General features: G+C 38.4%; 1 protein-coding gene across 2 annotated transcripts; it reads right to left on the reverse strand.

Annotated features, from left to right (window-relative positions):
* Positions 1 to 7,905: 7,905 nt before the first annotated feature.
* On the reverse strand, positions 7,906 to 15,027 carry LOC119691459 (E3 ubiquitin-protein ligase CHIP). 2 transcript variants are annotated; one of them, XM_048626968.1, is made up of 8 exons: positions 14,718 to 15,027; positions 14,434 to 14,632; positions 13,942 to 14,083; positions 13,117 to 13,219; positions 12,942 to 12,998; positions 12,426 to 12,542; positions 11,838 to 11,993; positions 7,906 to 8,105 (listed from the first exon to the last, which is right to left on the reverse strand). In XM_048626968.1, exons 1-7 carry the CDS (start codon positions 14,835 to 14,837, stop codon positions 11,868 to 11,870), a joined length of 864 nt encoding a protein of 287 aa, XP_048482925.1. In that variant the 5' UTR covers positions 14,838 to 15,027; the 3' UTR covers positions 7,906 to 8,105; positions 11,838 to 11,867. The 2 variants fall into 2 exon arrangements, with proteins under 2 accessions (XP_048482925.1, XP_037964886.2); XM_038108958.2 differs by lacking the exon at positions 7,906 to 8,105 and having other exon boundaries at positions 10,140 to 11,993.
* Positions 15,028 to 15,660: the final 633 nt, after the last annotated feature.

Raw genomic sequence — 15,660 nt, forward strand, 5'->3', positions numbered from 1 at the left:
TTGATCTCAGCAGCAAGTAATGGCGTCGGCATACTTCTTAACTCACACTCGAAAACATTGCAAAAGTACAAAGGTTTTACAAGCTATAACCACTTGTTATTACTTATCTTTACACTGAAACAAAATATCAATTCATGTGTGCTGAGCAGATAAAGATATCAGCTGTAAAACTCGTATAAAATGTAATTCGTAAGATAATCTTCTCGTCACAGCATCTCAGGACTAACCTTCAAAACAACGTCTATCCGAGGATATCCATCTTCAGCCGCGTAAACAAGATAATTTGTAACACAAGACCTCGGCGAGACCTAGCTCTCCGTCGGTGTAGAGGACCCGCGAGCTGGCCCGAGTATTATTTACAATCGCGCAAACATCCCCGCCCAGCCGCCTCATCTGATAAGCGCCCCATCCCAATAACAAACGCTTGTCATCCTGTTACGTAAACCGTGAAATACATTAATTTCGTCACTCGTCTCGATCGATACGGTTACATTTTTGTGTAAAAAAAATATAATTAATTAACATAATGGTGTAAACATGTGGGTCTAGTGGTGGGTCACTCACTGGGCCGGCTGGGGGCGGTCAGCTCGCGGGCATGGGGCCGGCCGGGGCGGCGGCGCGGGACTGCCGCACGTGGCTCCAGGTATCAATCAATCGATGCTGCCGGCGCGGCGCAGGAGCGCACATTCATGGCGCGAGAACAGCTGACGACCGAGCCCGTAAACATGAATCAGCCTCGCCCGCCCCGCGCCCCGCGCCCCGCCGCCCCGCCCCCGCCCCGCTGCGCAGTCCGGCCCGCCGGGGATGCCCCGACCGCCGCTTTACAGTGTACGTTGTTGAACGCGCCCCCGAGGCCGCCAGACTCGCCGACACCTGTGAGGGGGCTGGCGATGTGTTCCACGGTCAATTATGATGTCGGTTGATTGGAGGTGTTGATGTTTTTATAATGCTTTGATGTTTCATACAAAAAATGGTTTTATGTCTTAGAGGTACGATGTAAAAGTTGTAGAAGCTACGAAAGTATTGTTTTAAGTTTTGATTAAAAATACCCAATTAGTTATTTTATTTTATTATTTTATTTTATTTTTTAACAGAAATCCACAGCATCTTAATTAACATAGTTTGCTAACATTATTTATAAATAAGGCCATTAATTGATTTTACTATGTTAACTTAATATATAGTAATTTATTAGAACTAGAACTTATGGAAGAAGAACTGACTGCTGTTAGGTAACTTTAATTTATAGCAAAGCAAAGACTTACAATATTTTGTATACATACATAATATATATAAGACAATAGATATACATAGCATAGATAGAATAAGAAGACAAATATACCTGAAATGAAAACCTAACAAATCTCCAAATGATCCTATCCGAATCCAACAACCAACCTAAAATCCTTAACCACCAAAATGACCTAACCCTCCCATAAAGCTAAAATAAAACATATCGCAGCACAATTTCCCGAACAGTGTGTAGCTCGTGAGAGGGGCGGTGCGTGCGGCGCGTGCGTTAGACCGCCCCGAGAGCCACGCGCGCTACGTCGTAGCCTCGTAGCGGCGTAGCGAGCCGGCGTAGCCGCGTAGCACAGCTTCGTAGCCATATTATGAAGTTGATTTGTAATAATTTTTATAAAGTAAGAAGGTGGCTAATAAAAGTAGTTTAAGCTTGTTTGGTAATTTTTACGGCTACAAGATCCCCTGTTAGGTAAAAAATATTAATAAAAACCCGAACACTAATAAGATTGCTTATAAAATATACCGTACAATTTGTTACAATTATTAAGACACCCATAATGGTCGAACCTTTCTTCTATTCTTTGGCTTTTTGCTTTTAAATAATTCTCTAAAAACTTTAGTTCTTTACGAAAACTTTTTTGGTCATGTTACTTTTAATATTCGAAACTTTTACAGAAAATAAATTTATGATGAGGAACTGTAATCACCCTCCTTCACTTATAATAACAATAAATATACATTCTACTCTAATCCCTGTACCTACTGCAGCTTGACCAGTAGAAAATGCTTTTAGCATTAAGTCCTCCTGATTGAACATAATTAGGTACTTTTGCAAACTATGCAATACAGTATAAATAAATAAAAAATATACAACATATAATACTACCTACTTAATTTAATTTAAACTTTACAAAGCTATCACAGCTACACACAACACGGCGAAACCTAATTACGAAAGTGAGTTTAAAAGGTTTCTAACATGGCGTGTGTAGACAGACAATTAATTGTATTTGAGAATGGAACGTAAACCGCTAACTTTATACACCTAGGGCCACTTGCACCAACATGTTAAATCTAGATTAAGCCCCACTTGCACAAACATATTAAATCTAGATTTAGTAGTAAATCTCGATTTAGTGTCAAATTTTATATGGACTGACGTTTCTTAAATCGAGATTTGACACTAAATCTAGATTTAATATGTTTCTGCAAGTGGCTCTTAGTGTCAAATGTCGATTTAAAAAACGTCAGTCCATATAAAATTTGACACTAAATCGAGATTTAACACTAAATCTAGATTTAATATGTTGGTGCATGTGGCCCCTAGCCGCTGAAGTCAAATATGAAATTCAACTTTGAACCACCAGGCTCAAGTTAATTAACGAACTTTAATTGATAAATGAAATTCTGCTCTTTTAAGCCTGCGTTAGGCTAAAGGCTAAACTCTGGATCAGTTAAGATGGATCGTGAGACTCATCCATGGCGTAAACTGATCGAGTATTTATTCATATTTCAGTTTTTTGCGATCTGTGGGACACTTTTTTACTAATAAGTTACACTTTATATAATATGTCCTAATACCTTTGTAAGATTCAAGAAAATTCGAGATTGTAAAAAAAAATGTTTTAAATTATTCTTCTTATTCTTCAGGTGCCATCTACTATCGTAGGTCGGCTATCATTATGGCCACTTGGGCCCGGGAAGTCGCAGCTCGGAATAGCTCTATGGTGGACATATTGAACCATTCGGTGAGATTTAAAGTATGTATAGCAACATTTATCATTTAGAATAATAAGTAATTAATAAATTATGGATAATCTTTCACGTATATAAGTTGCAAGACTTGAATCTTTATTCGTAAAGCCACTGTAGGTAGTTCAGTAGAATGTACAGTTGTACAATGTACAGGCTCTGCAAATATATTCATATTTTATAGACAAAAACCTGCGACATTAGGCCTCCACACGCAACGCGTGCGTAGAAAGAAAGGGTGAACTGGGTTAACTGCTGTTTACTTTCAGCCAAACCTACTGGAGTTTTAGCTCCACTCGTTTTATGTCTGCCGGTAACAAACCGATAATATTTTTTGTTTGTCGGGTGAAGTAGTGGAGTGCCTAGTCTATTTAGAACAATCCAAAGCTATATATTTCGCATGAATAATAATAAATTTAGTCAGAAAAAGCTTAAATCTAATTACAATCTGCATTTAAATACCTATCAACAAACTAAAGGCTACTGTTAATACTTAGCTAGGTACGACTCCAAGCCACCAACATTAGCTCGGCTCGATGCACTGAGGGACCGGCCAGCTGCGGCCATCATAATCGGAAGTTCACCGCCAAAATAGGCTATATTAGCCATCTTAAGGTGCACCAGCGCCAGAATTAGGTTGGCTGGTGCGCCTCAGGCGTCACAGTAAGTTAGGAGGTTAGGAGTCGATGGCAGTCGCCATGGCCGAAATCGGTCGGAAGGTCATCATCATCATTCTTAGCTAACTCAATCATCATCGTCAATCCGTAATCGTCCACTGCTGGACATAGGTCATAGGAACGTCACAAAACAATACATAAACATAGTCAATACAATACATAAACATTGCAGATTTTCTAGACCTAAGGCCGCTAGAACTAGCATAACTTACCTTCGCAAGTTGTTCTAATTAATGTAATGTGAAAACTTTGAGCATAGATAAAAAATATTACTACGGACCAAATCCCGCCGCGTCGCAGTAACAAACTAGATACTTAATGGTGCAGGTGATCATATAACGGGCGCTGAGGACACTCACAGATCGTTAATTTGGTAGCAATAACTTTTTAGTACTATCTCTATGGATCACTATAATGTATTGACTGTTAGGGTTGACGATATCTCCAACGGTTACAAATGGGAGGCAGCGTTCCCACTACGCCGGACCGGCAGATCTGCCGAAAACCGGACACCGGACAGAGTGTTCACATTACATCGGATCCCGGAAGAAATTCAGACTTTTCAGACAGTCCTCAGTTGAATTTGGATCTGCGCGCACAATGGACGAGCGGGGCGAGCGGGGGACAGATACCGGCACAAACTCGTTCACATTACTCCGGGCCCGGTCGTTCTACCGGCAATTCGTAGTGACAAAACGTTCGGTAGAAATGCCGGGCTCGGCAAAAATGCCGGACCCGGGATAATGTGAATAGCTTCATATAAATTGTACAGCCACTAGCTCTTCCGGCAGATTTACCGGCGCGGCAGATCTGCCGGTCCGGCGTAGTGGGAACGCTGCCTTACAATAAAAGGTTACCATTCGACCAGCTGAAGCCAACCTGTTTTTTTTTTATCAATGTGAATGTTTCACTTTATCTTTTGGTAAAGATCTTGGGAGAAGTATGGAAGAAAGAAACTCCTGAGCCGCCTTTTTGAAATAGAACTAATAAGCTGGATGAGGAAGGAAATTTCCAGCAGTAAAAAGGTATATAAGCCAAATAGCTAACGACTGAAATGAATCGTAACCCTTGAGGTAGATAGTTTCCTAAGATCACGAACATGCAAACGTAACGTGATAAGTTTATATACTAACAAGCAACTTACATTCATCTGCCTTCACTTATTTAATGTAATTACAAACGGCCGTCCGAACATTACATTATTATTCATCAGCCTCTCACAGCACTTGGCACACCAGCCCCCAGTGCGTCATAAAACGATTGTTTTAGTACTGACTTAAATGTTCAAATTAACCCGGCTCTGGATGCGCGCCAAACGCAACAGTTTACTAAGACATGGGTGCTTGCGAGCCGACTGGGCTGGGCTCACACGGCCCGGCCCGCCAGATGATACCTTGTCACATTCAGCTGATTTGTAGCGGTATTTTGGATTCAAAATGCGAAGAAAATGCATATTTGAAATAGTTTGAATTATTACACGTCACATATTTCTTCTTGGAAATACATACCTAGGTAAAATGAGGGTCTCAACAGCATGTTACTTCTTCGTCTTCATTTTATTTTCTATCTATGGGTCCGCTTGAACACTTGATTTGGGTTTGAATCCCAGGTAGGTACATAATTTTTTGTCTTGATATCGTCAATGATTAATATAATAGGTACCGTATAAGTCCATGGCAAACAAATCTGACCACATTCAAAGTGGCAATACTGGCAATGCTACCTGCGCTGCAATGCTATCTTTTTAGGAGTCATGTGCCTTAATGTAATAATAGGTAATTTACACAGATACAAATAAAAAGATCAATATTATAAAATAACATTTATTTTCTTAACTTACAATTAATATAAACAACCCTATGCATACTTATCAATGCGCAAACTATACCATACTAATCGTCGGGAAACCTACCTACTAATAAAATTACAATTAGGTACAGTCTGGGGCAGAGAAACCTGACCCTTCTCTGAGTGTCAACGGTACCTGAGAAGGGGCAGGTTTCATTGCCCACACTGTAAATATTATGTTTTAACAAAGAGGTACATTTAGGCCTTGTTGCAGCATTTTCAACTAAGCCGAATTTACCTAAAGAAATTTGTAAGTACCTTCTTTTAGTACTTTTAAACAGTTTTACCTTACATTAGTTTAAAATATGCTGCAAGTGGGCCTAAAAATCTTCACAGTGATAAAACAACACCTAAATATTATGTGGTAGTGGTAGTGAGGTAGACCAAAATAAGTCAAGAAAGTTGACTTATTATTTTCTACCTCGGAGGAACAGAATAATGAGTCAAATTTTAATTCCAATTTGTTTATAACTAAATAATTGCTGCAGTTAAATAATGGTAATGAAATTACAGCTTTCATAATAATGATCTAGCTGGCATACATTGCACTAAAGGGGGAAAATCGGGTATTGGATGAATAATAACTGTGTTCTTTAGTTTTATTTTGAAGTGACATTAGACTCAAGTATTTAGTATCCTCTACCTATAATATTGATGTCTACATACAAATACAACATTTTCGGCAGTTATGATTATTAATACCATTAAATTCACTAAACTTACTCTTCAGCCCCTAAAGTCTGAGTTTTTTTTTTCAGATAACGATCCATTTCTCTTTTCGTGACTTTACAGATGGGCTCAATTTAGTACAAACTTATCTGAGATTAAAAAACAGACTTTAGTTACATCTACAATGACAATACATTTTATTATGACCAGCTCTAGCCTGTATCTATGACGAAGGTCTTATTGTCATAAACGTTTATAATAAAAAGAAAATGTTATTTAGATTGATGCGAACATAATCTATACTATAATAAAAAAGTGGTAGTTTATAATATAATTGGACATCATTGTAATCAGGTCAAATCTCGAGTTAAGATGAAGAAAATGCATAATGCCGATAATAATATAAATAAACTATGAAATTATATGTACAATTAATATATCACTTACGGTGAAGCCCCATTGGTGCGTTGCGTCGTCACGTCGTCCGACACACCATTGGGGCCTCATACTTAGAAAAAGAAGAAAATATCATACTTCCGTCGCTCCAAACATCATGAATGAACTTATCTATCTATAAAACATTAGTGATTCAATAATGATAGCATGATATTTTTTATCGTCACCCTGATATTAGTTACGAGTGACAGAAAAATATATTTATAAGCAGTTTATTTTCTACATAAAAAATGAAAATATTCTGTGAATATGTTAAGAGGGATGTCATTTCAAACATTACCTGGGACGTATCGGAGCTATCGATATTGTACAAAGGGCATACAGACATACACTTGACGTTTAGACATTTTATACAGTCTTAAATTAGGTACATTTTTTACATAATGTTATATTTATTTATCGCATTGCAGTGAGAGATCAATCTTACTGTACTTTTCTACGACATTCAAATTATTGTGAAAAGAAAAGCTTTACGAACCATTTTATTTCACAATCATTATAATTTTATTTTCACAAATAAACGTTAAGATTCCAAGGAAATAAGATGTCACAGTGCACTTATCATTAAAACATCGGCAATGCGATAAGTAAATAAAAAATTAAAAACACCAATTATTAAAATCGATTTCATCGCTTATTTTCCATAAGGCTGCGTTCCCAAAATTCGTAGAGTGAGGGCACAACTACTAAACTGTGAACAGTCGGCATACTAAACTGATAAAGGCCGCGAATAGTAAGTTTGACTATTGGGTACTAGACCGATACGCTAAACTCAGTCGGCGGCGAACAGTTTGCCTACTGGGAATGCAGCCTAACACCATCTAACAATCGATTAAAGTTATAACGCTCGCAGATAAAGAAACATTGTGAAAATTGCGGATCTTAGATTACAATGTACGAACAAGACCAAAAAGAACAAAAAACTACACAAAAATCTGTCCTCTGTTTACTGCCAAACCGTTTTAAGTTCAACCTAATGACAACTATTATATTATTATTGTACCGTAAATAAAAAATAAAATGATGTCGATTCTGAAGGCAGAAATTCTAAATTTAGTGCTGTCAAAACCTTAATTTCATTGTTTAAAATTCGACTCTATGATTGTTTCCGTAAATGTCATTTTATGCTAGCAATTTTTTTAGTTTGACAGCGTTAAAATTAGAATTTCTACCTTCAGAATCGACATCAATAAGTGCTCAGTGGTAGAAGTGGGGTGTTATTTGTCGAGACGTTGCTTTTGCACTGACACTGAAATCTTGTTCGTATTGTTAACCTTAGAACGGCTACCACTTTCATCTTCTGCCCTACTCCCATTACGAGACTCTACGGTACTGTTATACTACGCGTAAATGTATGTGAGATACTTCGCGGCGACTTGTCTCCGAGACTAGAGTCGCGCGGACGTATCGTCTTGGGAGAAGGGGTTTACTCCTTTTTCTGCTAGCGTAACACATATACAGGGTGTTGCAAAATTGGTATATCAAGCCGAAAAGGGTCCACACAACTCGTTCTGGAAAAGTCATTGGCGATGTCAGATTTGGGCGCACGAATAAAAAAAAGTTCCATACAAAACTTAATCCATATTTTATTTGTAACTTTTTTGACAACCCTGATGATTGTTTCTGGTAGCCCTGGTACCCTACTTCCGTATAACTACATACATGGGTTCTACCTTTTTTGGCATAAGATTTATTTGCCTAATCTCGTATTGCATAGTAACGTTTGGTCAAAGTCTCGTTACGCCGAAAATCGTATGGCATAAATCTCGTTTAGTAAAAAGTTATTTCGCATAACATTGTTTAGCCTAATAATGGTATGGCCAAATCTTGAATAGCCTAATAATGCTATGGCATAGGTTTATTAGGTTTATACAAAGTAATAATATTCGTTTGGCTTTAACTTTGACGGAGCGTCTCCCTACATAGCGCAAACTGGTGCCTTGTATTGTTTCCGCTGTTTGGAAAACGCTCCGCTCCGCTTCGCTGCGCTCCGCTTTGGTTTTGATGAACATGTGCACCTAACACGCTCCTCCTCGCTTTGCTCGTCGTCGCACCTATTTTTAGGTTTCGATCTCATGGGGTTTGTAATAATTATATTAGTCGTTAACTTTCGATTTTTTGATCATACAATATCGTGATTTTCGGGATGTAGGAGAAAAATACCACAATTTGTACATTTACTACATACTTAATATATTATTTATTAAGATAACATTACGAGAAACAAGATTATACATAGGTATAGACGAACATAAATTTGAGCAAACGAAACTTAGGTGTTTAAAGATTGTGCCTAAAGAGTTTTAGACGAAACGAGCCTTATGCCACATAAGTCTTGGCAAAGTGATGGTTCGGCCAAAAAAGTTTAGACCATACGAGTTATGCGAAATGAGTTTTGGTCAATAAAGATTATGCGAGATGAGCGGAACCCACATACATGACATACCAGACGACCTTATAAGCTATAACCCTAGTACCCCACTTCTGTATAAGTATTAGATGCACTATAGCACAAGCAGGCATCTCCTGGCTGGCGGACACGGCTCAACCACCCTGGTACCTACCATTTTTTACGTTAAACGTGGATTTGCACTAGACAAGCCTTAGATACCTAACCAGTTGCCTACTAATGACTTCATCAAACGAATTTCACACCAAAATAAATACCATAGATACTAAAAAAATACTACCTATCTCTGTGGGGGTGTAAGTACCTGCACCTGGCTCTCTCGAATGGAACCTTTGTGCAAATACTACCTACTTACATTAAATAAAGATAGGTAACATACCTCTTACATCCACAAGTAGGTAAGAGGAAAATCCTCTGGTACTTAATCGTGAAATAACGCCGGCCGGCACATTGATTTTGTTTATCATTATTAACACTTCACATTACAACTGAACTTGGACACTTAATTGACCTTTTACTTTTCACTACAAGGTCTACCATACGATATTTAGGTTTTTCACTACACTTTTAAAGATTATGCTTAGATACCTAATTATCGCCGTATCAAATAACACAATCAGGTTGTTTATGAACTCTCACTTCGCATTACACGGATTACGCCACCAAACCCAAATAACTAATTAAATTAGCATAATAATGCTTCGCGGTGCTATGCGCCAGGGCAACTGACTGAACTGATTGAGAGACCGCCCGCCCGGCGGCATTCCTTTGAGTCCTTTAATTTCTAATTTCGCGCCGAAAATATTGACGCGCTGCGAACCAATCATAGCGTCACTGAGGAAATGCAGTTGTGTTGACAAAAGGCTTAGCTTTAAGGACGAAAATGCATGTTATTATGCTGTTTCTTTCTATTTCACGCGAAGGCTATTAACAACGAAAAGTTTTATCTCTTTCTTACGCAAATCATCACATTAACACATACATAGACAATTAGACATTAAAATACTTTAAAGTAATACAAATAAAGAAGTATCTATCTCTCTTTTACTTCATAGATAAGTTCTATCTTTTTTCTTTTTCTATCTTAATAATGTAGTTACTTTTACTAGGACAATCTGAGTTCAATGGTTCTCAAAGTTCTTTCAGGCGAAGTGGATCCCATACGTAGAGGTAGGTAAGTACCTAGGTACTTATTCTTATAAGCGTGTCGGTGAAAATACTAGAGCTGAACTAGGGTTTGTCACCGTCGTGTTGGTATTGGTTATGATTATGAAGGTAAAAGTAGGTATTAATACCTATTACTCACACTATGAAAGTAAGTAATAATTCACTGAAGAATCGAATTCTTGAATAAAATACCTATAAAAGTAGGTTAGTACATTGTACTACTACTACCACATAGTAGGTAGGTAGGTACATTGTTTTGTTACCTAAGTGGTGAAAGCTTATTAGGAACCGAGTTATTCTTAAGTAGGTACAAAACTAATCTAAATATTCCCTCACGTCACTGGTATCATGGTATGAAAGGAGCTCAATGCCTCTTTTCATGCAATTCTCACTTCCTTTTGGTAGGTACCTAATGGAAATCGGTAATTATCAGTTTGAACAAGCGTCGCGTCGGCGGACTCACTACCAGGGTACCAGGCGGGCATATGCGCTGCCTGCGCGCGAATTCTTAAAGTTGGAGAACCATTGGTGAAAAGTAATAAATATTTATTGCTTTTGTTATTGGTCAAAACTCTCATCTCTCTTTTTAACTTATTTCTATCTTTGTTTAATAATGGTTTAGATAAGATAGTGCCTACGGGATACCAGAAACAAATAAATAAATTACCTAAAATTTGCATTGGCAGAACGCGATTGTTGAGGTGATGTGATTCATTAGTAAGTACCTACACACCTGCATTGACCCGTGTGTTGCGCTCGCGTTTAACAGAAAATCAGTAGGTAGGTATGAATAGGAAATACGTTATTCTCCCAACTAGATCAAAGAAGTTAAGCGGCACAGCGCGGCGGCGCGGCCGGCAGCGTCAGGCGGCGTTTTCAAAGGCGGCGCGGCGCGGCGGCTCCATCAAATGCACATTTCGTTGTTATTTAGGTACTTTGATTTAGTCACATTGCAAACTTTTAAGCATACACAAGTGTAGACTGTGTAGTGCTTTTACATATTTCTGCCGCGAAATGTTTGTTGTAAAGACAGTTTTCAATTTACTACTATGGTAGAATTAGGTAAGTAGGTAAATTTATTGTGCGTCAAAACCAAGTGATAGTGGGTAGGTGTGATTGTGTTATGTGTGTTTATCGGAATATTCGGGATTTTGGATGTCGCACGTAAGTACCTACCTAGTTACACGATTAATTTGATTCTAGGCTGTAGTAGGCAATTGTAGGTACCTATGAATTATCTTAGTTTTACATTTCCTGAACACTACATGTAAGCACTTACTTAAATGTAGCTAAGTTCAAATTCTGTTGTGAATTAGTTTTCCCTACTTTTAGGGAAAAGAGAAAATGGGGTAAAATGGCAATGATTCAAATTTTGTGCATGATGTCCTAGTAACAGAGACAGAGTTCATTGACATGTATGTCAGTGGGTCTTGTAATCAGCTGTTTTAGGGTTGTTAGACCACTTTTTTTCTGCATGATTTTTTGAAACTTTAATCGTCAATAACTCGAAAACGGTAAACTTTTTTGAAATTCTGATTTCAGTTTCGGGCTTAGATATAACATGCTGCACATGCTGGTTTCGGCTTGATATACCCTTTTTGCAACACCCTGTATAGTTACATGAAAGAACTGAAGCTTACAACTCAGTAGTCGAGCGCCCACTCGTTTTCCTGTAGGAAGGCGTCCACCACCTCCTTCATGGTGAAGTTGGGGATGAGCTGGTCCGCCGTCAGCTTCACGCGCGTCACCGGGTCGAAGTGGCCCACTCTCTGCAACAATAGAAGAGTCAGCGCCTGTTTCACAATATCTGGATAATGGCTACCTGTACACAGCGTGACAGCATGTCTTTTATCCCACAGGTACCCATTATCCCGAAATTGTGGACAGGCCCTTAGAATCAAAAATAAAATGTGCAAGAATCGTCGACTGATGGACATACGCCTCTCCCAAAGAGCATAACACTACTGTACTAACTTACACATACGGCCAATACTGCCTAAAGTCGTTAGTATGGCTGTACTAACGACTTTAGGCAGTATTGGCCGGATGTCCCTGCTGGCTAGCTAAAGGGTCTCCAACATGACATAATTTACACAGAATAGCTTATTACAAACAAAGTACCTATATTACTTATAAGTAATATCTAATGTAGTATGAAATAAAATAATGAATAAACTAAGAAAAGTATTCATGACGTATACCTCTAGATGCTCCTCGATGTCCTTGCGCTCGTAGGTGATGCCGCTGGGCGTGATGACGGGCTCGTTCAGAATCTCGAAGCTGATCTTGCCGCACAGGTAGTCCGGCACCTCGCGCTTCTGTATAGGAAGTATTTATTTTATAGTACATTATCACTTTTATACGAAAGGAACAGCGGAAGACTCCATCATCTACTCTCTAACCTTTAATTGACCAAACATTCTGTAGCTAACCCACCTCTTTTCACCTTAAGATAAATCACTTTTGGAACACTTAGGGTGTTATTCTGATGTATTTTTATACAAAAACTTTTGGAAACAGGCTGCTTTCGATTGACCCATGAATGTTAGTTACAGAATGATTGCTCAATAAAATGTTTTGTTTCCAAATGTGTATGTAGTTTGTGGGTGTAATGATTGTCCAGTATGGGTGTGGCTTGTGGTCCCTGAAAGCTTAACATTTCGAGCCTTTATTAATTTATTCTTATTGCTGTTAAATGAGCACTTTTAATAACTTACCCTTCTCCTATCATCAACTTTGGCAAACAAATTGTTTAGTTCACTACTGTAATTATTCTGAAACAAATATTAAGGAATGGTTAACATTTATAATAATTTGTATTATTTATAAATAACATAATAAGGTACAAAATAATCGTTTTTAATTAACAGCTAGAATACCAAATATACTCACAGATTCCTCTTCTATTTTAGCCACACTCATACTAGATTCTTCATCGCTAGGGCTACCTAATTTAAGACTTTCTATTCTACGCTGCATGTCTTCATTGATTAACCTGAAATTAAGAAAATGCAACAATACTGGGAATAAAATATGCGGAATATGTGGTTGTAAATAAATAAAATACTTATGTCCAGCAGTAGACGACTATCACCTGATGTTGGTCATACAATGCAGGTGCATGCAATAATTTAGCTTGATTCATCATAATTTCAGCTTTATTTCCAGCCTGGCCATCAGATATTTATAAATGAGTCTTATGTATTTCCAAAACATAATATAGCTATTGGAACTAACATTACATGAACTAATGCATCTGTAAAGGGATTATGTTCATGAATCGGAAATAGTTTTTACAAACTTGGCAATAAGCCTCCACCCACCTGCGCTGCCTACGCACAGATATTATTACGAGCACTGAGAAGCCCTACTGCAGCAATCAGATTCACACCCACAAGCAATTAACAGTAACTGTTCTCTATGTAGGATGAAAGATTATTAAAACTTTTATATTCTTTACTGTCCTCATCTTCACATCGGTTTGGCTTTCAGAATTATTAATTTATATAGATATTTATATTTAGTATCTATCTATCTATGTATTTGTGTAGATATATCAGCTGTCCGACACCCATAACACAGGTTCTGCCTAGCTTGGGGTCGGATGGCCGTGTGTGAGATGTCCCAACATATTTATTTATTTATTTAATTTGCTGCTCTATTTCTAGATAATCTCAAGAACAAGGGAATTTATACTGCAAAATTCACTATATTTACCTATTCAAATAAGACTGTAGTTCGATCTCCTGTGCTATCCGCTTCTCCTCCTGCAGGTTCCAGCGTCTCTTCCTGGCGATGCGGAGCTGCGCCGCAATGTCGTCCCCGAAGTTCAGCTTCTGTTCTCGGGCCAGGTCACTTGCTGGAATAATATAAAAACATTTAGTAATGAGCTAAGTATTCTACAACAAAATTCATGACATTCATTGGCCATCAATGGTCTGTTGAATGCCACATTTCTATATTACATGCCAATAGCAGGCTGGCTAGCCAAGGTACCAGCATTAAACTCAAGAAAGCCCTGTGTGTAACAGACAGAAAGAGAAAGGCCAATAAGGTTAATAGTTGACTCTTAAGTACTGTATGCTAATAACATGATTACTAAAAAGCAGAGGTTGAGAATAACAAGGCTCTTATGTATTATGCTAGTTTGTGTCAATAACATCTCTCACAACATCAATCAGCCAATATCAAAGCTACACCAACACTGACCTCTGTGCAAATGCTTGATAGCTTCATCGTAGTACTCCTGCTCCACAAGTGCTTGTCCGAGGAAGAAGTGTCCCTTGACCTGGTTGTTGTCGATGTCCAGCGCGCGCCGGCAGTCCTGGCACGTCGCCTCCCACCGCTTCATCTTCAGGTGGCATAGCGCACGGTTTGTGAAGTACGTGGACACTGAAGGATTCTTGATCTAGAATGTTAGGGTACTTATTATGATTGTTGACAGTCAACTTGGGATGATTTATGAGAGGTTTTTAAGTAAATAAGATACTCACAATAGCCTTCGTGTATAGATTCATAGCGTCCTCATACCGTCGCAAGCTGAAAAGCCTGTTTCCCTGTTCCTTTAACTCTTTGTCAGTAAGATTAGCAGTCGAATACATATGCTTACTCATTGTTGCTGCGGTTCAAACTACTCGAGTCGCTAATTCACTAATAACATCTTACGTGGACGCGTTGTTTTTGCAATGATTTAGCCACAAATCCAATTATACGTAGGTCAATTTTCTAGAATTTCTACAATCTTTTATTTGTTTGACGAAACAAATGAAATGAAAATATGACATCTGATTGACGTTCATGACACTGACAGACCATTTGATTTGACATTTCATATTTTTTATAGTGCTGCCAGATTAAATAAAGGCAGCGCTCAAAATAATAATGAAGTTTACTACAGCGGCTCGACACGAGCACGGCTCGGCTATTCCTACCAAACTTGACCCTCGGCCTTCTCATGTGTTTCTTGTTAGAGAAGTATTAGGTAAAGGCAGCGCTCAAAATAATAATGAATTTTACTACAGCACGAGCTCGGCTATTCCTGCCAAACTTGACCCTCGGCCTTCTCATGTGTTAGAGAAGTATTAGGTTCCTTGCTCTCGGCATTATTCTCGGCCCGAGTTATAGCGCACCCACTAGAGTCCCCGTGCTCTGCGCTATACAACCTCCAGTGGTGGCAAAAGTTGCTAGGTAGGTACTAATGTAAAAAACGGTAATATCCAAATCAGAAAACTTTATTGAAAATAAAAAGCTCTAAATAGGCGACTCGTGCGCAACAATCTTGTAGGCGGGGTAGAGATGAGCCAGGTGAGGGATGGCGACGTTCCTGTGCTTCTCTATCAAGGGACTGGGTAAATGTCCAAGAACCTCCTCAATGTCGTCATTTTTGCAGTTTTTCTAGAAAGAAAAGTAATAGTTAGTCAGGTCTTGCACACATGA

The sequence above is a fragment of the Plutella xylostella genome, chromosome 17 (assembly GCF_932276165.1).
Source record: "Plutella xylostella chromosome 17, ilPluXylo3.1, whole genome shotgun sequence".
NCBI classification, from domain to species: Eukaryota; Metazoa; Arthropoda; class Insecta; order Lepidoptera; family Plutellidae; genus Plutella; species Plutella xylostella.